Here is a 26,141-nt window from a genome sequence, read left to right as displayed (position 1 = left end):
TGAATCAGAAATTGTGGGTTGGGGTCCTCAATCTTGGGTTTTAGCTAGCCCTCCATGTTATTCTTATGTTTGCTAAGGTTTGAGAACCACTGTTGTAATTAAAGAGTTAAAAATCAACTAAATTTAATATAGTCATCGCGGATTAAACCCTTTCCCCTCGTGCTCTTTGTTTCTAAGTATGAAATGCTGTGTGTTTCTTATGGAATGTCAAACATTAGAGAAGATGTTGCACAATCTCCTTAGTAGGCCTGTCTAGCATATAATTTCAAATGCTCTTTTAGTTCAGGGAAGTTTTCTTACTACAGTTTTAATTTTAGTGAAAGATTGTCCCCTAACACATTAAATGTAATCACTGTTAATCTTTCATTTTTCCATAAAAAATCAAACCATACTATATACTCTGTTTTGTTTTGAGGTTTTCATTTAATATATCTGATATCTTCTATGTCATGAGATTGATTTTTAATGACCATATTGTATTTCACAGTATGAATGGACTGCCATTTACCCGATCAACTTTCTATTGATTGACTTGAACGCTGTTTCCAATTTATCTCAGTGGATTAGTACTATTACAGTGGGAACTTTTAACTATTAGTTGAACAATGAGAAAAATATCAGGTGCTTTGGAAAGAGCCTTTGGAAAGGATCCAGTGTACATCATTTGACCATATTACAAGCAATCTGTAACTTGGGATAGTCACGTAGTTTCTTGATACTTTTTGTATTATTTTTAGTTAAGAACCTGTACTTGTACTTTTTATACAGAGTAATGCTGGGACACTAGCTGAAAGGAGGGATTTATGATGTATTTGGTAGAGATTATGAATTTTGTATAGATCTTTGGCAAGTTATTTCTTTTGTTTGTTTTTATTAAATATAATTTATTGTCAAATTGGTTTCCATACAACACCCAGTGCTCATCCTCACAAGTGCCCTCCTCAGTGCCCATCACCCACTTTCCCCTTTCCTTCATCCCCCATCAACCCTCAGTTTGTTCTCAGTATTTAAGAGTCTCTTATGGTTTGCCTCCCTCCCTCTCTGTGACTTTTTTTTTTCCCTTTCCCCTCCCCATGGTCTTATAAGTTTCTCAGGAACCACATAAGAGTGAAAACATATGGTATATGTCTGTCTCTGACCAACTGATTTCACTTAGCATAATACCCTCCAGTTCCATCCATGTTGCTGCAAATGGCCAGATTTTTTGGCAAGTTGTTTCAACCTTTCTAGGCCTGTTTACCCATAAGTGAAGTGGGGATAGTAATAACCCACTTTATAAGATTGTTGATGAGACCAGTAGAAGATAATGCATACATATTTGTGAATATATATAAAATAATGAAGAGCTGGAATATACTACCTGCTTAGTAAAAGTTACCTCGTTACCATTATTCTGAGTCATGAAGTAAACAAATATTTGGTTTCATTTCAAACACATAATTTTAATTGATTTTACAGATACTTTAGTACAGATTTACAGCAGTGGTTTTTGAGCACATGCATGCCATGGGGGAGGGGCCTACTGAAAGGGAGAGAATCCCAAGGAGGCTCTTTGTCCTTCCATCTCACAAACCTTAGAAACAGTGAGATCATGACCTGAGTTGAAACCAAGAGTTAAGCGGAGGCTTAACTGATTGAGCCACCCAGGCATTGCAACCCCCCCTTTTTTTAGTAGGCTCTGTACCCAGCATGGAGCCCAATGCAGGGCTTGAATTTACCACCCTGAGATGAAGACCTGAAGCTTAATCAGCTGAGCTACCTGGGTGCCCCAACAGCAGTGGTTCTTACATGGAGTGGTTCTGCTTCCCAGGGGACATTTGACAATGTCTGGAGACATCTTTCATTGTCAGAAGTGGGGGTTGTTTCTTTTGGCTTATTAAGTCTCCTGTAATGCACAGACCCCCCCCCCCCCCCCAAAGAATTGTCTTGCCCATAATGTCAATAGTGGTAAAGTTGAGAAACTCCGGTGTGGAATTATTTAAAACCATGAAGAGTATAAACTTTGAAGAAGGATCATGGCATTGAAAATTCCTGACAGCATAAGCATTTCATTTGGCTCAAAAGTATTAAAAATTGAATTCATTGCCAACTGTAAAAAAAATTACTTGATTTAACATAAAAATTGGGGATTTTCTGCTTCCTCTGTGGAAAAACAAAATATATGACATTGTGATTATACTTGACTGAATCTGAAGAGGAGACATCCTCTGGAAGCACTTTTCACTTTTAGAAAGTCCTCACCAAGTTCTCTTTATCCTTCTACCCCTAACATTTTATTATGAAAAATTTCGGATACATAGAAATGAACATCCATAGATCCACCATCTAGATTCATAATTAAGTTTTCTTATAATGTGTTTTTCACATATCTATTCACCTTTTCGTCCATCAGTTCTTGACTCTTAAACACTCCAGCATGCTTATTATTAAAATTTTTTTTTAATGTTTATTCATTTTTGAAAGACAGAGCACAAGCAGGGGTGGGGCAGAGAGAGACGGGGCAGGGGACACAGAATCTGAAGCAGGCTCCAGTCTCTGAGCTGTCAGCACAGAGCCTGATGCGGAGCTCGAACTCACGAACCGTGAGATCATGACCTGAGCTGAAGTCGGATGCTCAACCGACTGAGCCACCCAGGCGCCCATCAAGCATGCTTACTAGTAACTAGAGTCCAATATTATTTTTGAGGTATTTGACATCTGCATACAGCAAAATGAACAAATTTTCAGTGTACAATTTGGTGATTTTAGATAAATAACATTTGTTTAATTCAAACTATCAGGATAGAGAACGTTATCATCTCTTGAAATTTCCTCCTGTCCCTTCCCATTCCCAATTAAACTTAACAGCATTATTATTATTATTTTTAATATTTGTTTATTTTTGAGAGAGAGTGAGCAGAGAAAGGGCAGAGAGAGGGGGAGACAGAGGATCTGAAGCACGCTCTGCACTGTCAGCACAGAGCCCGACGCGGGGCTCCAACTCACAAACTGTGATATTGTGAACTGAGCTTCAGAAGTCAGGTACTTAACTGACTGGGCTACCCAGGCACTCCATACCTAACAGCATTTTAATTCAAGACTTCATTCTTAAAATCTACCTCTTAAGAGTTGTTGGGTCATATGACAGATTAGGTGCAAAGCGCCTATCCCCTGTTAGATATTTATTAAATGTTTGCTGGTATTACTATGTTGAGAGTCATTTTAATTAAAAATTTCTGAGAGTAATTTTTTAAAAATAGCCATTTTGAGGGGCACCTGGGTGGCTCAGTCGGTTGAGCATCCAACTTCGGCTCAGGTCATGATCTCACAATCCATGCATTCGAGCCCTGCGTCAGGCTCTGTGCTGACAGCTCAGAGCCTGGAGCCTGCTTCAGATTCTGTGTCTCCCTGTCTCTCTGCCCCTCCCTTGCTCATGCTCTGTCTCTGTCTCAAAAATAAATAAAAACATTTTTAAAAAGTAGCCATTTTGAGTATCTGTAAAAAGGTTAGATTTGTTGGGGCACCCCGAGGCTCAGTTAGTTAAGCATCTGACTTCGGCTCAGGTCATGATCTCACAGTTGGTGAGTTTGAGCCCTGTGTCGGGCTCTCTGCTGTCAGCACAGAGCTTGCTTTGGATCCTTTGTCCTCTCTCTGCCCCTCTTCTGTTCGTGCTCTTTCTCTCAAAAATAAATACACATTAAAAAAAAAAGGTTAGACTTGTCTTTGTAAAATTAGTTCTATAGATTTTTGTGTAAGTTGTAGTAATTTAAAGTTGTTGTATTTTAGGTATTAAATAAAGATCTGGTGTGACCTTAAGACTTTTTTCATAAGACAGTACATTTTTACTCTTACTACAAATGCATATAAAACCTGTTTAAATTCTCACTGTAGAGTTCTCACAACACAAAGGAAAAGAACATACTTATATTAAACTTGTTTGTTGATTATGTTTAGATGTCTGTATTCTATACCAACTTTGAATTCTTCAAGAAGGAAGTTCTCTTGTGGTTTCAGCATTGAACATATTTTCTAGTTCATAAATGGGTGTGCACTTGATTTTCTGTATAATGGAGATAACTCTTACAGCCCATGAATGTATGTGTTTGCTTCTCTCAATATAATGGAGAAATGTGTAGCCCATGAAAGTATTTCAGGAGACCTGGTTAACAACATCTAATAGTGGTTTTCATAGGTAATGTAAAAAATGAAAGAGGAAAAGGGATTTGTGTAGCATTGGAGAGGTGGGTTGTTTTAATAAAAGATATAAATATCAAAAAACAGTATATACTGAAAATTATTCTGTTCAGTAATAGCTTCTAGTAACCGGTGCTTGGTCTCAAAAAGTAATTATGATTTTCTTTTAATATATGTAAGAGATTTAAAAAAGATACTGCTGTGAATATTTAATAGCTGGTAATTTGTGTATGAGTAGACCATCTTTGATGACTTGGGACATTGGGGTTGGGATTTTCTAAATAAAATGTTTACAGTTATTTTTTGAACACTTAATAAAATGCATGTAATACCAAAATTGAAAGACACAAAAACAAAGTGACCCTATCAGCCATTTCCAAAAGCTACCCAGCTCTTCTCCCTAGAAACCACTATTTAAAAGTATTTGTGTTATTACTATCATCTTTAAAAAGTGATTTTTCCTCCTAAAAAGGAATCCAGAACACTGGCTGAAATTGCAAAAGCAGAGCTGGATGGCACCATTTTGAAGAGCAGACCTCTCCGAATTCGTTTTGCTACACATGGAGCAGCCCTAACTGTCAAGAACCTCTCGCCGGTTGTTTCCAATGAGCTTCTAGAGCAAGCATTTTCCCAGTTTGGTCCAGTAGAGAAAGCCGTTGTGGTTGTGGATGATCGTGGTAGAGCTACAGGAAAAGGTTTTGTAGAATTTGCAGCAAAACCTCCTGCACGAAAGGCTCTGGAAAGATGTGGTGATGGGGCATTCTTGCTAACAACGTAAGTTTTAAACATCTCATCATCCTGTGCAGTTACATATGGGCTTCTCTCTCTGTGCTGAACTTCTGTCTTTCTTTATACAGTTCATACTGTCTTGTCGTATGGTAAGTAGGTGTTGAATAAGTATATAGTGAATATAAACAGGAATTTTTGTGTGAGATCAAGCATTATACTTCAGACTTCAGTGTATTGATTCATACTTGAAGCTTAGAAATGATTTGTACTACGATTTTTATTCAGTTTACTGAATGTTATATGCAAAGTAAAATTTTATATTTAAATAATGAATGGATGAATTACATTTTACTCAGGTTTTTTTAAGGCATAATTTGCACGAATTAAAATGTTCCCAATTTTAAACATAGAACTCAAGGAGTTTAACAGATGTATGTAACCTAGCACCACAATCAAGATCTAGAACATTTTCATCATCCTGACGAGTTCCTTTATGCCCTTTTGCAGTTTCTCTCTACCCCTTAACCCTGTCCTAGATAGCTATTGGTCTTTCTGCTCTTATAAATTAGTTTGTCTTTTGTCTTTTCTGGTTATTTCATATAAGTGAAATAATCTGTACTCTTTTGTGTCTCATATCTTTTGCTTAGCATAATGTTAATGAGATTCCATCCATATCATTGTATTAGTATTTTGCTCACTTTTATGGCAGAGTTTCATTCCACCATATGGACATAATTACAGTTTGCCCAGTGACCTAAGGGTGGGTGAATGTTCAAGATGCTCTCAACTATTAGCCATTGTGAATAAAGCTACCATGAACATTTCTGTACAGGCTTCTTGTGAACATTATACTTTCATGTGGCTTGGGTAATTAGGGATAAATGGCTGAATTTTCAACTTCATAAGAAACTGCCAAATTGTTTTTCAAAATGGTTGTATCATTTTACATTCCTACAAGCAATGAGTGAGAGAGTTCTAGTTGCTCCATACTTTCACCAACACTTGATAGTTTTAGTCTTTTGGATAGTCTAGTATAGGAGTGTCTCCTGGTGAGTTTAAATTTTATTTTCCAAACAGCTAATGATTAGCATCTTTTCATTTGCTTTTTGTCTATTTTTATATCTTTTGTGAAGTATCTTGAAATTTTTTGCCTATTTTTTAAATTTAGTTTTTATTTTTAAAAAATATTTATTTTGGAGAGAGAGAGAGAGCACAAGTGGCAGAGGGGCAGAGAGATAGAGGGAGAGAGAATTGCAAGCAGGCTCCATATGGTCATCGTGGAGCTTGACCTGGGGCTTGATCTCAACAGACCGTGAGGTCATGACCTCAGCTGAAATCAAGAGTCAGATGCTTAATTGAGCCACCCAGGTGTCCCTGTCTATTTTTTAATTGGGTGGTTTGCCTTATCGAATTAAAACATCTGGATACAGGTCTGTTTTAGGACTATTTCTCCTAGTATGTGGCTTGCTTTTTAATTTTCTTAGTGTTCTTCAGAAAGCAGCAGTGAAGTATAATTTACATTTTTTTCTTTTATGATTTATGTTTTTTGGATCCTTGTATGAAAATTTTTTCCCTTCCTAAGGTAGCAAAGCTTTTCTTGTCCTTTCTTAAGACATTTTATAGCTTTTTTTCTTCTTTGTTTTTCTTTTTTTTTTTTTAAAGTAGGCTTCATGCCCAGCGTGGACCCCAACGTGGGGCTTGAACGCATGACCTTGAGATCAAGATCCAAGCTGAGATCAAGAGTTTCACGCTCAACTGATTGAGCCACCCCGGCATCCCTAGCTTTTTTATTTATACCTGTGATCCATTTTGAGTATGCTGTGAGATAGTAGATTTTTTTTTTCCATATAAGTGCCATTTGTTGCAGCACCAGTAATTGTAAAGATTATGATTTCTCCTTTTTTACCATTTGTCTTTATCAAAAATCGAGGGGAAGAAAATCTGCACTCTTTCATTTCACCAATTGGTGTGTCTTTTACACCAGTACTGTCTTTCACTCTTTTTTTTTTTAAGCTTTTATTTTTAAGGGGCGCCTGGGTGGCTCAGTTGCTTAAGTGTCCAACTTTTGGTTTCGGCTCAGGTCATGATCTCACAGTTCGTGAGTTTGAGCCCCACATCGGGCTCTGCTGACAGCATGGATCCTGCTTGGAATTCTCTCTTTCCCTCTCTCTCTCTGCCCCTCCCCTGCTCAGGTACTGTCTCTGTCTCTCTCAATATAAATAAATAAACTTTAAAAAGAAAAAAAAGAAAGATTTTATTTTTTAGTGATCTCTACCCAGTGTGGGGCTCGAACTTAAAACACTGAGATCAGCATTTGCATGCTTTACTGACTGAGCCACCAGGCACCCCACACTATGCTAAGGTTTGAAATCAAGTAGTATCAGCCAACTGAATTGTTTTGTTTTGCTTTTTTTAATTGTTCTGGGTGTTGTGCTTTTGTTTTTGTGTTTTGTTTTTTTTTTGGTATAGCCTTACTGATTTTATTTATTTCCCAATTTGAGTGTAATTAATGTACAATGTTACTTTAGTTTCAGATTATCTTTATTGATTTTATTTTATTTATTTATATATTTTTTAAAGTTTATTTTGAGAGCAAGCAGGAGAGAGCATGAGTGAGGGAGGAGCAGAGAGAGAGAATCCCAAACTGGCTGTGGGGCCAAACTCACGAACTGTGAGATCATGACCTGAGCTGAAGTCGGACGCTTAACTGACTGAGCCACCCAGGCACCCCCTGCATCTTTACTGATTTTAAAATCACCTTGTCAATTGAAAAAAGTTCTTCTGGGCTTTTGATTAGAATCGTGTTGAGTGTTCAGGTCATTCTGAGGAACATTTTGACATCTTCATAATACTGACTTTTTTCTAGTCCGTGAATGGTGTATCCATTTACTTAAAAATATTCGAAAGTAATTATAATAGTCATTCAACCTGTTGCCGTATTAACATGCCTTTGCTTTCACTTTGCCCAGGGTGGTGTTCTTGATGTTCATCCTTAGTGTTTAGACTGGATTTGGTAGAAAAGTTCCCTAGTTGATTGCTGCATTGATTCCTTTATCTCTGTTAGAGATAAAGTATCCATTTACTTTACTATTGGTTGGGAGTATTCAAATGTTTTAAGGTTTGGGGAATTGGACACAAGGTCAGTGTAAAACATCTCTGCCCCATGGAGCATAGTTTGGTGATATGTAAAGCGTTTTTCAATTTGTTTGGGACTGTCAGGTGTTCATGCTAAAGCTGTAATTCGTGTTACATATGTTTTACAGCACTGCCAGTTCTCAGAGATTTTGGTCTTACACTCTGTTTAGAGAATGCTTGCTCTCCTTGTTCCACTTTATTCATATTTTGCTAAGAAACATCTTAGAGAAGCTGTTTTATCTTCATTTATTCATCCCCTCTGCAGTATCAACTGATACTCTCCAATTTATTTTTTGTCATAGCATTTACTGTTTTAATTTGTAGGTCTTTCTCTGCAGGAGAATGCCAAGTTCCATTGAGGGCAGGGACTTGGTCTTGTTCAGTATAATCCTAGCACCTGTATTTTTTTTTTAATTTAATTTTAATTGCAGTACAGTTAATATATAGTTTTATATTAGTTTCATGTGTACATACAATACAGTGATTCAACAATTCTGTATATTACTCAGTGTTCAGCAAGATGAGTGTACTCTTAATTCCCTTCACCTATTTCACCCACTTCCCCTGCTCTCTGTTGTTAAGATTGTTTTTTGGTTTTTCTTTTTTTTCTTCTTTGTTTCTTAAATTCCACATGAATGAAATGCTATGGTATTTGTCTTTCTCTGACTTATTTCATCTACCACGATACTCTTCTAGCACCTGTATTTTAATAATTCCTGTCTACAAATTAAGCTAATAATAATAATTTTTTAAAGTTTTTTTGTTTATTTTGAGAGAGAGAGCACGATCAAGTGGGTGCATGGGAGGGGCAGAGAGAGAATTGTAAGCAGTCTTTGCATTGTCAGCATGGAGCCTGTTATGGGGCTCAAACCCATGAACTGAGATGATGACCTGAGCAGAAATCAAAATTCATGTGCTTAACTGATTGAGCCACCCAGGTACCCCAGCTAATCAATTATTTAATGAAGGAAGGAAGGAACTAAAAATACTCAAGGCATGTGATTAGTATTTTTTCCATTGCAAGCTTTGATTAATTGGTATTTTTTAAAAGTTACAGCCAGGCATTGGAAAACAATTAACCATGTCTTACAGGTAGCTTTTAGAATAACTTAAAAACAATTTTGAGGGAATGGGCAAGTGTTGACATTGTATTATCCATTCTGTTTCATAATCATGATCATAAACATAAGCATGTTGGATTTTGTATTTTTCAGATGAGAAAACTGACCGAGAGATGTTAAATAATTTGTGTAAGATTGCACAACGAATAAATGGTGAATTTTAGCCTGATGCCACATCCCTTTTTTTTTCAAAAATTTTTTTAACATTTATTCATTTTTTGAGAGAGCAGGAGTGGGGGAGGGGCAGAGAGAGAGGGAGACACAGAATCTGAAGCAGGCTCCAGCCTCAGAGCTATCAGCACAGAGCCCAACATGGGGCCCGACTATGAGATCATGACCTGAGCCAAAGTTGGATACTTAACCGGTTGAGCCACCCAGGCGCCTCATCCTTTCTTTTCATATTGTGCTATAGGTGGAGTGATTTATTTTTTTTAGAGACTCTTCCTTGCTCAGGAACTTTGTTGTTAGTTAAGCCTTCTAATGGAACTCATGAGATCATGACCTGAGCTGAAATCAATAGTCAGATGATTGACTGAGGCACCAGGTGCCCCTATTTTTTTTTTTTTTTTTAATTTTATGTATTGGCAAAGGTTTAAAAATACCCAGTGAGTGAAAGTGAAGTCACGTGAGTGTTTTATGACTCCTGGTGCTGATGGAAATTGGTCACTTGGAGGTATTTAGTTACTGAGCATAAAAACCTTAAGGTTGTTTTACTGTTATAATAGAGGTATATTTTAAGTAAGTATTTGACTCAAAACTTTGGTGTATCGCTTTATATCTGGTTTATCATGATTGGCTACATCTAAATTTCTTAATAGAGAATTGAGTAAGTATATCATATTTATAGTGGATTAGTGTGTATTTTTTCAAGAATATTTCATGACATCAGGAAATGTAACTCATGAAAAAAATTCCTTTATTATTTTTTAAGTAATCTCTGTGCCCAGTGTGGGGCTTGAACTCATGACCTTGAGAAGAAGAATCACATGCTCTATTGACTGAGCCAGCCAGGTTCCCTGAAAAATTTTTTTAAAGGGAGTATATACCACAGAGAAGAGAGTAGACTAGAGGTTCAGGGAAATCGGGAATTCATAGCTAATGAATTTGGGGTTTTTTGGGGGGCGATAAAAGTATTCTGGTATTAGATCATGGTGATGGTTACACATACTAAAACCCATTGAACTGTACACTTTAAAATGGTGAATTTTATGGTATGTGAGTTATATCTCATTAATGATACAAACAAAACTATAAACACATTGCAAACTCCACATCTGTTTATGGCAGGGCCTTTGGCTATGCATCTGTGCTAACTACTGCTCAAAAACTTAAATTCATGTAGATAAATATATATAGGGGTGCATGACTGGCTCAGTCCATAGAGCATGTGGCTCTTGATCTCGGGGTCATGAGTTCGAGCCCTCTGTTGGGCGTGGAACCTATTTAAAAAAAATGTGTATTTATTTTCTATAAATAAAACAATGTAGCAAGTAAAAAAAAAAAAAAAGGGACGCAAGACAAGACTAGATGTATACTACGATCCAAGTTTGTGTTAAGAAACTGATCAGAAAAAAAAGACTGGAAATAAAAATGTGAGTATGTCAGCAAAAGTTATATTTGATAAGTGTGCTTACAGGTGTATCTTGGAAGTCTCCTTGGTTTCATGATTCACTAGTTGGACTCAGGCCTAGCGTATAGTTTTACGTCTAAGATTTATTACAGCAAAAGAATACAGAGCAAAATCGGTAATGGAAAAATGCACACCAGGTAAAGTTTGGAGGAAACTAGGTATAAGCTTTCCAAGAGTCCTTTTCCAGTTGAGTTGGAAAAGTACTTGGCTTAATTCTGCCAGCAACTAGTTGAGACAGTAGAATGAAGTGTTAACTACCAGGTGAGGTTTAACTGATCCTAGTAGCCATGTCCATATATAAGGAGTGGGGTGGAGGGTGGTTGGTTTTTTAAGTTCCCACTTACCTGGCAAAATACCAGAATTTAGGACTTCATGAAGGAAAAAAGCTTAGATGGTTTGTGTTCAACATAAACCACATTGTTTGCACAGTTTTGGCACAGAAAATCAGCCTTATCTGTTAGCATGGTGGGCTAGCTGTTTCAGGCCTATTTTGTTAACTCTTTAAGCAGATAAGGGATTAATACATTAATTTTTTCATACCTTTCCTATCTTATATTCCTACTTTCCAGGGATTACTTTTCCATCATTTTATTTGCTTCATCACATCTTTCCATTAAATGGGGTTCTTTTAGATTCAGAAGAAATACTTTAATAAAAACAATACTGTAATATTGCTTTTGCTTATATAAATTGGAAACACAAGAGGTATCTAGCCATACCTGCTGATGGTGGAAGTATGAATTACTATTTATTTACCTTTCCAGAAAAGCACCTATAACTTTTACACCGTTGGTGTCATTTGGGTCCAGTTTTAGTTTTATACTTTCGTTTCTGAGAAGTATTTATAAAGGTTGATATTTTATTATTTATTAGAGGTTTTCAGAAGAACAAAAAGAATATTAAATAAACTTTTTCTCCCCATAAAATTTACCATATGGGTCCATTGGGTTATTTTGTAATCTGAGATCATACAGGTCCTAGTGATTTTATTTTTCCTCTGTCATAAAACTTATTTTATCATCCTAAGAATTGTTTATCATTACTCTTCAATTCTCAGCTATATTAAAGACTAAAATTGACAAAACCCTGCAAAAATGCTGTATGTGTGTAAGAATTTAGTAGTGAACCAAATTGTCCTTACATAATCCTTTTTTTAATTGCATACACAAAAGGTTGCGTCATCTTTTAAGTCATCATGTTTTTAGTAATATATATAATACCTTGTTCTCACCATTCTGCCTCTAAAGAGATACCTGAACAAGTGAGGAAAGATCAGTCACAAATATATATTTTTTCTAAGTTTATTTATTTTGAGAGAGAGACAGGGTGAGTGGGGGAGGGACAGAGAGAGGGAAAGGGAGAATTCTAAGCACTGCCAGCGCAGAGCCCGATGCCTCGAACTCACAAAACCATGAAATCATGACCTGAGTTGAAACCAGGAGTAGGATGCTTGACTGACTGAGCCACCCAGGTGCCCCAGTCACAATTATGTTAATCATTCTGTTTCATTTCAGAAAACATAGAAACCTTGAATGTCCACCAATAAGTATGGTTAAAAATTATGGTGCATGCATACATCTGAAATGGTGCCATTTTATATTGAATGATAAAGGATGTCTGAAGAAAACATGGACAGGTGAATTATTCTGTGTAAAATTATATGTATCTAGCAGAAAGGAAAATCTGAAGAGATGTTCATGAAACATAATCAGAGGTCCTTTCCAAATGGTAGGATTTCACAGGACTCACTGACTTCTATAAAACGTACTCTGGACAATTATCAGTATTATAGCTAAACCAGTGATGGATTAGTTTAGAGCAGAGTGAGGTGAAGAAGAAACTACACATAAGAACCTCCAGATTGAGCATTAATGGTTGATCACTGATTTGTTTCCTTTTAGTCTTTATACCTATGAAATATTTTTCTACACTACTAAAAAGAATAAATTTAGTAATTATACCTATAAACAGAACTTATGTTAGGTTTTAAAAACTTTTGGGGTGCCTGGGTGACTCAGTCAGTTGAGCGTCCGACTTTGGCCCAGGTCATGATCTCCCCATCCTTGAGTTCGACCCTTGCAGTGGGCTCTTAGTTGTCAGCGCCAAGCCTACTTCGGATCCTGTGTCCCCTTCTCTATCTGCACCTCCCCTACTCGTGGTCTCTATCCCAAAAATAAATATTTTCAAAAACAAAACAACACAATCCTTTTTTTTTTTTTTTTAACACAGAAAGATCAAAGTGAAATAAATAAGATGTGTGAGATAATGGACAAAAGGAATTTTTACAGGCAGTGGTGCATACAGTGAAACCATAAATGTTCACATTTTAACATACAGCCCAATGAACAAAAGTAAGAGTCTCTTAAGGACGTCTTTTGAACACTACATATGGTCTTTTTGTTTTATGTAATGTGATGAACGTGGTTGTGACTGACTGATCTTTGCTCACTTATTCATGTATCTCTTTAGAAATGGAATCCTAGGTGTAGGTATAAATATATAACATTTGTATGTATTGGTTAAGTTCTGTCTCAGAGAGCTGTATTCACTCTGATGTCTTGTGTCTGGTGGCCCATATTTGTATGTTGAAAATTGAAAAATTTTTGTTACAAACTCAGCATTATTTCAGAGTATAGTAGAGATGTCATTATATTCTCTAATTTTGTTCATCATTTCCTTGACTTCATAAAATTAATTTTGTCATTTCTGAGTAATTCTGTCATGTTCTGAGCGTGATGATTTGCTTAGTACGTTTTCCTTCTTGAGTCTCCTTTTCTGATTTTTCTTTTGGATGGTAGAGGCCTTCTGGTATTGAAATAGGGGGAGCGTGAGTTTCTTTCTTTGTTGGCCTTGCTCAGATGTAGTCTTACCCGGCCGCATTATTTTTCTGGTGTGTGTGGTCCTGCAGTGGCTTCCAGTGGGTAAGCGGTCCATATAGTGCATTTTGTTCATTTGTCCCTGGGCCTCTTTGGGTCCTCTTAGAAGTAACACATCCTCCCAGGGGCTCAGGAACTCTAAGCTGCTTTCTCATACCTCGTTGGCTTGCATATGATCTATGAGGCTGTATTTACTCATTCTTTTTTTTTTTTTTTTTTTTAAAGTAGCTTCAGTGTGGAGGCCAGTGTGGGACTTGAACCCACAACCCTGAAGTCAAGACCTGGGCTGAGATTAAGTCAGACATTTAACAAACAGCCACCTAGGTGCCCCTGTATTTACCCATTTTATTTATTTGTTTGTTAGAGACAGAGAGGGAGACAGAGTGTGAGCAGGGGAGGGGCAGAGAGAGGGGAGACACAGATTCTGAAGTAGGCTCCAGGCTCTTGAGTGGTCAGCACAGAGCCCCACATGTGGCTCGAACTCCCGAACCGCGAGATCGTGACCTGAGCTGAAGTTGGACGCTTAACTAACTGAGCCACCCAGGCCCCCCACTCGTTCTTTATTACACTTCTGCTTTTAGATGTTAGATATGAGGTCTCACCCTTAAAATTGAGGCCTGTAAGGCTCTTTTCTTTTGGGTTCCCACTTAATTTATCTGCGGTTTTTATAATCTCATTGTCACCCCAAGGTATTCCGCGCTTGCTTCTATTTCTTATTCTGTCTAAAATGTCTTCATTAGTCCCGGAATAATTTTTTTAAATAAAGATTTTAAGTAATCTCTACACCCAGTGTAGGGCTCAAAACTCACAACCTGGAACCAGAGTTGCATGCTCCACCAACTGAGCCAGCTTGGTGCTCCCCAGGAATCATTTTTAATAATCGTTTTTAATAACAGTTTAGAATTTGAAGTCTTTGTTACTCTCAGGATCTTTATTTGTAAAGGGAAGCTTTTAGAATCCAGAAAGCCCTTTTACTTCTTAGTTCTTATGTTAAAGCTGCAAAAGTTAAGTGATTTGTTTTTTTCTGAAGGCAGTATAGATTTTACTGTTACTTACATGGTAAGAGACTGATAGGAACAAAATTTCTTTCTTTCTTTTTTTTTTTAGACTTAGGCAAAGATTTTTTATTTGTGGTTAGGCCTACATAGTTCCAAAAGGTGAACATAATCAACAAAAACATCTGCAAGTACCAGAGGAGGTGCTCTGTTATCAGTAGAAGGCACTGATCATAAGAAAGATTGATGTGGATTTTCATGTACAGATGATGGTTCAATCCTGTCAAATGAATATGCTATATTTTGAGTGTGATAATTGGGAGGCAGGAGCAGGAAGAACCAAAGCCTCTTCTCTACTGGATTAGGCAGCCAGGCCCTCCAGAGGTATTATTAGAGATGACATGTAGGGGACTGTGATGGTAGCAGTGACAACATTTCAGGTGTGCCAATGATGATGTCATCACCAACAGTTTGACAGGATCTATAAATCCTTAGGGTGCTTCTCAGCCAGCTGATGATCTGTAATCCATTCCTTGGACAGGCCATCAAATCCACTTTCACAAAAATGAATCCAGTGCATTCAGTTATCATTGAAAACAAATCAGTCCTGGTATTTGCTAATTTGGAAAAAATGGTAAAAATACTGTTGGATCATTTTAGAAATGAGTCCAGTCAAAGCTACAAGAAAATGTTTGTACCAAACACACATGGGTACTTTTGGTGGTATAGTTTTTAAATCTTGCTCTTGGCTATAAAATCCTTACAAAGTTAATAGCAAGGAAAATTTTGGTGTCAGCATATCATCCATTCTATTTCCTTTCCCTGTTTTGTCTTCCTCAGTGAACTTTCCCATCCTTTTGTTTTACTTAGGAAAGTAGTAAAGAAGGAGGGTTTACAAGTCATATCTTTGATCATCCACTCTTGTCTCTTCTTTCCCCCAACCTCTACCTTGAATGTGTTGTGTCTTCTGGCTCTCTCCTCTTTTTGCTTGGCTGCTTGGCCAGTGTGTTTTAGATGTCATTTTAGGTTTTAGGAAGACTTTTCTGAACAAGACTGGTTAGATGCAGGGAGGCTGGAAGGTGGTTGGATATGGGAGTTTGGGATGGTGGGATATGGGGATAATAATTCCACATACATAAAATATGAATCAGGTGCTCATTCTTTTCCATCGTGCTGTGTAAAAATTACAGTGGTTATGTAGGTTCACAGTTGTTGATTTACTCCTCTGTCATTTTGAATAGGCAGTGCTCTAAAAACAAGCGTTCATTTTTGTTTGACTTTAACGTTCATTTGTATCTGGTGCAGCAAATGTTTATTGACTAATTTTAAGAGTATATGGGGGGGGTGGGAGCACCTTGGCTCAGGTCCTGCTCTCGCGGTCTGTGAGTTCGAGCCCCGTGTTGGGCTTTGTGCTGATAGCGCAGAGCCTGGAGCCTGCTTCGGATTCTCTCTTTCTGCCTCTCCCCTGCTTGTGCTCTGTGTCTTTCTCTCTCTCTCATAAATATTAAAAAAAAAAAAAAAAAAAAAAAATAGAGTATATATGGTAACTTCTGAGACATTTTTCTCAAGAAATTTCCCAAGTATGTATCTTGGAATTATTATTATTTTTTAATGTTTGTTTATGACTTTTGAGAGAGAGAATGAACAGGGGAAGGGCAGAGCGGGAGACACAGAATCTGATGCAGGCTCCAGGCTCTGAGCTGTCGTGGGACATAAACTCATGAGCTGTGAGATCATGACTTGAGCTGAAGTCGGTCGCTCAACTGACTGAGCCACCCAGGCGCCGCATGTATCTTGGAATTAGTATAAAGAATTTCTAGGAGGATGTTAATTCTAGACATTGTATTAATTCTTATGCTTTTTACCTATCCAGGACCCCTCGTCCAGTCATTGTGGAGCCTATGGAGCAGTTTGATGATGAAGATGGCTTGCCAGAGAAGCTAATGCAGAAAACTCAACAATATCATAAGTAAGATTTTACTAATAAAGATATTTTTAGATATGTGCTTTCAAGGATGTTACATGACATTTATTATCAAGTATTGTTGGATTATAAGGTTTTCTGTTCAGTCATATAATCTGGTTAATAGAGTGGCCTGGTCTACATGGAATGCTCTTCTTGTGTATAATGGGCAGAACATTAACTTAGGAAAGTCTGCTTTTATAACTGGGACCGGAGTAGGTAGCTAGATGGATACTATCAGTAATTATGACAGAGACACAATATAATTTAGATACCATGAAAATATTTTTTAAATTAGTATGCTTTAGTTACATTACAGGTTAAAGGGAGACTTTTGGTGGGGGTAAAGCAGGGGAGATCTTAGTTAGATAATGTGGCACAAGATAAGCACTCCTAGTGGTAAAAAAGAAAAATAGCCAGTTTTCAAAATGTGTATTATTCTTGTACTAGTTGCTTTTTGCTCGATATGTTAGAAATACTTTTACATAAGTTGCCTGTATGAATATATTTTATTATTTTTAACCAATCACTTGTTCATTATGGTAGATAAAACACGAGCATGCATGAATTCAGCAAATAATGGAGTGCTTTTGTGCTAGACACTATTCTAGGTGCAGTCAGTGCAACTCTGAACTGTTTCTGCCCTCCTGGTGCTGACATTTCTTGTGGTGGAGTCACACAAGAAATAAGGAATCAAAAATTACAAAACCTGTATTAAAGGTTAACATATGATGTATAGGTATATGTATGGTCTAAAAGCTTAGATCAAAGGGTATGCATATTTAAAATTAATACTGGCAAATGGTTTTCCAGAAATAACATACCAGTTTATACTCTTTGGTATGTATAAAGGTGTTTTTCTTTATCATGACAAAAAATGGATGTTATGATTTTAGGATTTGATAGCTGATGTTCAAAATGGTATTTTATTCATGTTACTTTAATTAGTGTTCTTTGATTATAGGGCAGTTGAATGTTTTTCTTTATGGTTGATTTAAATGAGAAATATGAGTGCTTATTACATGCCTGGTACAGGAGATGTTTCAGTGAATAAAATAGGCCAGAAATTCAGGCTGTGTTGGGGCGGTAAGGAAGGTAAACAGTAAAGTTAGTAGAACAAATAGACGGCAGGAAGACAGGGGAAAGTGGATGCTGTGAGCAGAGTGGTGTGGCTCTTTGTATAGGTGGTTGGGGAGCCTACCTGAGAGGGTGACGTTTGATTAACAGCTTGAAGGGGTGGGGAGGAAGCTAGCTATGTAGGTATTAGACCTGGATGGAATAGAGAATAGTGATCTCAGCACAGGAAATAGTTAACTATAAAGTCCAAGAAGGAAGACTCTGGAGAGATTCTAGGAACAGTAGAGAGGCCCATTTAGTTGGAGCATAGTGAGTAAGGAGGGAGAGATGAGGTAGAGATAAAACCTGGGGAGGAGTGCAGATTGTTGTGTCTTGCTGGGTACTGAGCTGATTGGGCTTTTTGTATTGTATGAGAAAGGAATGAGCAGAGTAGTGACTTAAACCTAAATTTAACAGAAGCTTTTTGGCTACCGATTGATTTAAGAATAGATTGCCAAGGGTGGAATTGGGCAGATAAATGAGTTAGGAGCTCACAGTGGTGATGGTGAAAAGTGGTCAGATTCTGGATAGATATAGTTTGAAAATAGACTTTGGAATTTGCTGATGGATGTGGGAGAAAAAGAGTTAAAAAGCATGATTACATGGTTTTTGGCTGAAGTAACTGGAAATAAGGAAATTGCTAATGATTGATCTGTAGAATCCTGTAGGAGGAGCAGTTTGGGGGGAGGAAGTTCAGGAACTTTGTTTTGGACATGTTAAGTTTGAAATGGTTTTGAACACCCAAGTGGAGATGTCAAGTTAGTAGTTGGATTTGCATCTGGAATTTAGATGAGCTCTCTGGGCTGCAGTTACCACGTGTGATAGAAAACTGTGTCAAAGGATTGAGCCCTGGAATACTCCAATATATAGAGGTTTGGAATATCAGAAGGAATTAGCAAAAGACAGGAGTGGGAACAGTCATTGGTGTAGGGGGATCAGCCAGCAGTGTGTCCTTGAAGCAAGGAAAGAACGTATTTTAGGAGAGAAGGATCAGTTATAATTCAGAACCCATTTGATTTCTCATATGTTTTTTTTCCAAAGACTGATTTCCTAGATGCTTGACTTTTTTTTCTGGTTATAGTTTACCATTACAAATTTGAACTAGAGCATACTTTCTGGATTCAGGGTTTAGAGAACTGGAATTGTAAGGGTGTTACAAAAAGTGGAGTTTATATGCATATAGGAAAATTTGCTTATATAATGGTTTAATTAACCCAGCAAACCTTACAAGATCTCATTATATTTCCAGTTTTACTACTAAAGAGTTGTACTTAGAAGGGAATGTTCACAGCATAAGAGCCATGATTCAAATTTAGTTTAACTCCCCAAATCCATATTGTTTCAGTAGTGTTCCCCTGGAGAAAATTAAGATTTTTTAATATTTACAATTATAGTCCAAGTGTGACCTAGGAACTACTGAATAATAAATAATTCTTTCAGAAAAATTAGTGCATGGTTGATTCCCCCAATTTTCCCCTTTCCCAGTCCATGTTTAAAAAAGAAAAAGTATTTTTTAGGTATAGAATACCTAGATCATAGTTAACTTCGTTTTATTTTATGTGCCTCTAAAAATATTTGAAGCTGTTTCTTGTGACTACATCTTTACCTCTGACGACCTCCCCCTTTATCTCCCAAATTTGTCTTACCTACCCATCTTTCCCTCCCCACCCTAAAATGAAAGTTAAAATTTAGGATTGCAGGAAATGTATATTTTTTGTCGTTGAGACATCTATACTTTATTGGTGGGGTACGGATTATGTTCTTACCAATGTTTTAAATTTTATTTATTTATTTTCAAAAGTTTATCTATTTTGAGAGAGTGCACATGAACAGGGAGGGATGGAGAGAGAGAGAATCCCAAGCAGGCTGTGCACTAACAGTGCAGAACCATGAGATTGTGACCTGAGCCAAAATCAAGAGTTGGACACTCCATTGACTATGCAACCCAGGCACCTTACCAATGTTTTTTAATAGAAGCTATTATAGGCAAGAATAATTGAAAAAATTCTTTGAATTTCAGGTACATTCATAGGTCATTCTTTTTTTTTTAAATTATTTTTGTCTTTTGCTCATCTTTTATGCATTCATTCAAGAAATAAATACTAAATACATGCAGTGTGCCAGATAACGTGCTAGGTATTTGAGGTATAGCATTTAACAGACATTTCACATCCTCATTGAGTTCATAGTCTAACAAGGAAAAACAAGTATTAAATAACTACAATTGTAATAAGTTTAGGCCTTTATTTTTTGGTGTAGCCAATTAATCTAGCACATAACACTCAATAAACTATTCGCTTTTATTACTATGCCTAAAAGTTACTTAAAAAAAATTTTTTTTTAACATTTACTTATTTTTGAAAGACAGGCAGAGCATGAGCGGGGGAAAGGGGGGAAAAGAGAGAGGTACAGAATCTGAAGCAGGCTCCAGGCTCTGAGCTGTCAGCACACAGCCTGATGTGGGGCTCGAACTCATGAACTGTGAGACCATGACCTGAGCTGAAGTCAGACGCTCAACTGACTGAGCCACCCAGGCACCCCTAAAAGTTACTTTTAGAGAACAACTTTGATTCTAGACAATTTATTTAGGGCATGTTTGATTCCTGTGTTGCATGTTGCCTTATATAAAATTGTTGAGGGAAAACCAGAAAGCCTTATTGAAGGTGATAATTAGGGGAGTGCAGCTTGTAGGTAGTATCAGATTGCTTAGTTTTGAATCTTGGTTCTATGCTTACTAGTTGGGCATCCTTGGGCAGTTTCTTAAACTCAGGGTTGTTAAAACATGAATTACCATATTGTCATGAGGTAATTCCTGTAGCGTACTTGCCCAGTACAGTGCCATGAACATTGTAACTGCTTGCTAAATGGTAGTTCTTGTTGTTCTTATTTGTTGTTTTTTTTGCCTGTTAAACATAGATTTCTGTATGTTTTCAAATGTAAACTCTTAGGGAAAGAGAACAGCCACCACGTTTTGCTCAACCTGGGACATTTGAATTTGAGTATGCATCTCGATGGAAGGCTCTTGACGAAATGGAAAAGCAGCAGCGTGAGCAGGTTGATAGAAACATCAGAGAAGCCAAAGAGAAACTGGAAGCAGAAATGGAAGCAGCTAGGCATGAACACCAATTAATGCTAATGAGGCAAGGTAAAAATGGGTTTCATATAGATATAGTATGATTTTTTTTTTCTTGAGGCACATACTATTTAAGTTGCTGTTTATGAGTTAGAAGGTAGTTGGAACTCACTGTATCGGAAACAAAAATCTCCTTTTTCTAAGAGAACTTCCTTAAAAAAAAAACGGGCACCTGGGTGGCTCAGTTGGTTAAGCGTCTCACTTCGGCTCAGGTCATGATCTCACGGTCCATGAGTTCGAGCCCCATGCCGGGCTCTGTGCTGACAGCTCGGAGCCTGGAGCCTGTTTCGGATTCTTTGTCTCCCTCTCTCTCTGCCCCTCCCCTGTTCATGCTCTGCCTCTCTCTGTCTCAAAAATAAATAAACGTTAAAAAATTAAAACAAAACCAAACCACAGAACTTACTAAAATAAGTTTTGCCTACATAAGTAGTATTCTTGGATGTTATTAAAGTGGTTAAATTTTGCCAGTAGAAGATAGATGACTCTGCTGGCAAAAAGAGAAGCACAGTGGGTAATTCTTGGTATGTAGATTTGGCAAAAGTCACATACCAAATGTTGTACACCTGACACTAATATAGCACTATATGTTAACTAAGTGGAGTACCAATAAAAATTAAAAAAAAAAAGTTTATTGGGGCGCCTGGGTGGCTTAGTCGGTTAAGTGACCAACTGCGGCTCAGGTCACGATCTCATGATTCATGGGTTCGAGCCCTGCTTTGGGCTCTGTGCTGAATGCTTGCTCAGAGCCTGGATTCTGCTTCAGATTCTGTGTCTCTTTCTCTCTCTGCCCCTCCCCGCTTGTGCTCTGTCTCACTGTGTCTCTCAAAAATAAATGTAAAAGAAAAAAAGTGTATTTATTTTGAGAGAGAAAGGGAGAGCATTCACACATGTGCATGAGCAGTGGAGGGGCAGAAAGAGAGAATCCCACGCAAGCTCCATGCTGTTAGTGCAGAGCCCGATGTAGGGCTCAATCCCATGAACTGTGAGATTGTGACCTGAGCCAAAATCCAGAGTCGTTGGATGCTTAACCAACTGAGCCAATGATGCTCCCCTAGAACAAAAACTTGTACTTTTATTTTTAAATTTATTTTGAGAGTGAGAAATCATGAGCGGGGTAGAGGCAGAGACACAGGAAAGAGAATCCCAAGCAGGCTCTGTTCTGTCAGTGCAGAGCCCAACTTGGAGCTCGATCTCACAAACCGTGAGATTATGACCTGAGCCGAGATCAAGAGCTGGGTTGAGCCATCCAGGTGCCCCTAGAGCTGACTGAATTTTTTTTTTTTTTAATTTTTTTTTTTTTTAACGTTTATTTATTTTTGAGACAGAGAGAGACAGAGCATGAACAGGGGAGGGTCAGAGAGAGGGAGACACAGAATCTGAAACAGGCTCCAGGCTCTGAGCTGTCAGCACAGAGCCCGATGCGGGGCTTGAACTCACTGACCGCGAGATCATGACCTGAGCCGAAGTCGGCCGCTTAACCGACTGAGCCACCCAGGCGCCCCTAGAGCTGACTGAATTTTTAGGAACAATCATAATGGGTGATAGTTTATTCTCATAGTTACTGGTCGAATACCTAACCATAAGACAGGCTGCTTGAATATATGTAGAAGCCCACTTCTTTCCTCTCCGCTTGCTAGGTTTCTTTTTATGCCTATCTTTACTGTTTATCTTTCCCCTTCTTTAATTCTCCAAATAAATTCTTCTGGTAATTCCTGTCAATCATTTTTTCAACTATCTGTAATAATTTTGTATTTTTTTTTTAATGTTTATTTTTGAGAGAGAGAGCGTGTGCGTGCACACGCGAGTGTGGGGGAGAGGCAGAGAGAGAGAGGGAGACAGAGGATCCCTAGGATCCCAGAAGTAGGCTCTGTGCTGACAGCAGAGGGCTTGAACTCACAAACGGTGAAATCAGGATCTGAGCTGAAATTGGACACTGAGACACCAGTGTGCCCCATAGTTTTATATTTGTTAAAAATAAACCTCTGATTGCTTTCTATTTTGCCTTTATTTTGTTTGTTTTTGTTTTTTAAAGTAAGCATTTAGTAAACATTTACCTTCTTTGACTACCTCCAGAGATCAAGGCACTATAGATATCTACCTAGATTTCTGCCTTCTTATTGGACTGTTATTTAATCTTTGTCTCCTCTAAAGTATTTTTTATACTAGAGCTGGTATTTCTTTAAAAGGTGAAAATGTGATCATCATTCATCTTTTTAAATCCTTTTGGTAGAGTTTCAATTACTAAAAGTCCAGTGTTTGTTTTTTCTGTTCAGTAAAAGTTTATTGAACATGTATGAAGTCACTAACTGTGCTGATGCTAATTAAATAAGTTAAAAAACAATCCAGCTCAACAACTATAGAAACTAGTCAGACGTTTCTGGTTTCATTTGGATTCTAAACTTAGCAGTTCTGTAAGTTTACTCTTCAGAAAATTGAACTCATTTATTATCATGTACTATGTTTAAAGATTAAGTCTCTTATGTAGCAGAAAATTTGAAATTGTTTTATGTGATGAGGTTTCAGAATCATTTGCTGCTTAGAGCTGGAAGAGAGGCCTTCAGTTTTATCTAGTCTGGTGGTTTTATGGTTTTAAAATTTGGTTACACATGAGAATCAACTGGGGGATTTTAAAAAATTTAGTTTCTTGGGCTCCATGATTGCTCTAGTACTTCTCTCTAATATGAATTGTTTTCTGCTCAGAGCCTGCTGGGCACTTTGCCACTGTCTACAGTCATGCCATAATCTTAGCACATAACTGATTAAATATGGAAGCATTTATACTACTATAAGCTATTTGTTGCTGCTGATGATAAATGGTATTATAACAGCCATTTCTTCAGCACATACTTATGTCAGTTGAAGAAGACACTGAGGTATTTGAGGATATAGTGTTGACAAAGAGCAATATTTCTTTAGGCCTCATAAAGCTCTTCTGAGCTTTTAGAAGATTTGCCTCATCTCTAAGGACATTGTATGTATGTATTTATTTGTTTATTTTTTAGAGAGAGAGGGAGACAGAACATGAGCAGAGGAGGGGCAGAGAGAGGGGGAGGAGACACAGAATCTGAAAGCAGGCTTCAGGCTCAGCTGTCAGCACAGAGCGCAACTCTGGGCTCGAACTCGACTGTGAAATCATGACCTGAGCTGCAGTTGGACGCTTAACCAACTGAGCCACCCTGGCACCTCCAGTTTGAGTTCTGAAGCACAGTAATTTTGCAGTTATTTCCCTGAGCTTTTCTTTTTTCATTGTTTTTTGTATGTTTCTTTATAACCCCTGTTAACAATATTTTTGGTTTATAATATTAGAAAAGCACATTGATTAGTTTATATTACTCCTGGTTTTACTTTTGCTGAAGTACATCTTACATTTATTTCAGCAGATATCTGCCGGTAATTTGTTTCAGTGTTAGTTTGTTTCATTGTTAGTCAAAACTGTTTTTAATTTATAGTTTTCTTTCATTATATAATTTTATATTTCATACAGCATTTGCAAGGGTGTATTGGGGTGGTGGAGAGATTTTAGGTAATCTGTGTTCTGTGGCTGTGTAGAAACAGAAACAGGGCTCTCTGGTTGACCTTTCATGGAAATAGAAAACCCAGTTAGTACAGAAAATGTGTCTTCTCCCCTGTCCCCCTTCTGCTTTCTTGTAGGAATCACAGGTTTTTTCTATATTTTAAGTTTCTTTTGTATATCCCTTAATGAAAAGAAAACTTGAATATGTCAGTAGATATGTATGTGTATTTATTTATAACCAAAGAGTCTTCTATTTATCTTTCTCTGTACCTTGTTATTTTACTTTCTACAGTAGTACATACTTCCAGATCTTGGTTTTTTGTCTTTAATTTATTAGAAAAATTATTTTTCAGTTTATTTATTTTGAGAGAGAGAAAGCATGCTTGTGCATGAGTGGGGGAGGGGCAGAGAGAGGGAGAGAGAATCCCACGCAGGCTCAGAGCTGTTAGTGCAGAGCCCGATGTGGGGCTTGATCTCCTGAACCATGAGCTCATGACCTGAGTCAAAATACAGAGTTGGATCCTTAACCATCTGAGCCACCCAGGTATCCCCGTCTCAGTTTTTAAATGGCTGCATCATATTCTATTAAGTGGGTATAATTAGTTTAGCTCATCCTCTGTTGATTTGTCTGTAGTTCTCTTTCCAGGTTGTTGGTAAAAGCAGTGCCTCAGTGAATGTTTATGTATATATACCTTAGCAAAGTTTTGTGACTTTTTTTTTTAATGTTCATTTATTTTTGAGAGAGAGAGAGAGAGTGAGAGAGAGCGAGCTTGTGTGCAAGTGGGGGAGGGGCAGAGAGAGAGGGAGACACAGAATCCAAAGGAGGCTCCAGGCTCTGAGCTGTCAGCACAGAGCCCAACACGGGGCTCAAACTCAAGAGACATGAGATCATGACCTGAGCCAAAGTTGGATGCTTAACCAACTGAGCCACGGAAGCGCCCCAGTTTTGTGAATCTTAATTCTTCTTGGATACACTGATACGTTTTAATAGTTGTACTTTGGTACTTTACTGGTGTTTATTTAATGTTTTCTAGATCCAAATCCCATTATACTTACTACAGGTTTTTTTTTTTTTCCTTCTCCATTTGTTTATGATCATCAGCATAGGAGCAGTTTCTGAATTTTCTTTATGGTTATTTTTGTGTTATCTTTGTTCCTAGAGTTATAAACTTTGAACAGATGAAATTTAACTCTGCGCGCATTTTGTTATTACTCTCTCCTCTTCCACCACTGGTTTTTTATGATTATATTTTCATTCTTTATATGTGCTATCAAACTGGTAAATCAAGTAGTAGAAGTATATTGCCTTTATAAATATCTTTTGGTTCCTGATAACTGAAGGAAAGAAAACCAAGGGAATAGGCATATTTTATTCCTCTTTCATTCTCTTTTCCTCTCAACTTTTATTTATTTTGCATCTGATTTGTTTGGATTTATTTAACTTAATTTTTTCTTTTTCAGTATAAAGGCTGATTTTGTTTATTTTTCTGGTGTTTTAGAACATTCAAGTTTTACTCTTAGTAGTTTTCAGGTACACAGTAATTATTTAAAACATAGCCACTATGTTACACATTAAATCCTCAGGCTTTATTATTCTTAAGGGCAGAACGTTTTTATCCTTTTACCAGACTCTCCCTGGTTACTCTACTTTCCAGCCCCTTGAAAGCCACTTTTCTAATGTTTGTTTCTAAGAGTTTGATTTTTTTAATTAATTTATTTTTTTTTTAGATTCCACATGTAAGTTTTACCATGCTAC

General features: G+C 37.3%; 1 protein-coding gene across 1 annotated transcript in view; it reads left to right on the top strand.

The window, feature by feature from the left end:
• The window catches only part of PSPC1 (paraspeckle component 1), a 73,080-nt gene that overhangs the window by 4,252 nt on the left and 42,687 nt on the right, over positions 1-26,141 (top strand). The window contains exons 2-4 of the mRNA XM_042997352.1: positions 4,646-4,947; positions 16,533-16,628; positions 20,687-20,883. Of these exons, the coding sequence (XP_042853286.1) occupies positions 4,646-4,947; positions 16,533-16,628; positions 20,687-20,883 (595 nt within the window). The remainder of the gene's footprint in view (positions 1-4,645; positions 4,948-16,532; positions 16,629-20,686; positions 20,884-26,141) is intronic.

This window comes from Panthera tigris, chromosome A1 (assembly GCF_018350195.1).
Source record: "Panthera tigris isolate Pti1 chromosome A1, P.tigris_Pti1_mat1.1, whole genome shotgun sequence".
Taxonomy (NCBI): Eukaryota; Metazoa; Chordata; class Mammalia; order Carnivora; family Felidae; genus Panthera; species Panthera tigris.
The sequence above is the reverse complement of the archived record's forward strand: the minus strand, read 5'-3'. Positions and strand labels throughout refer to the sequence as shown.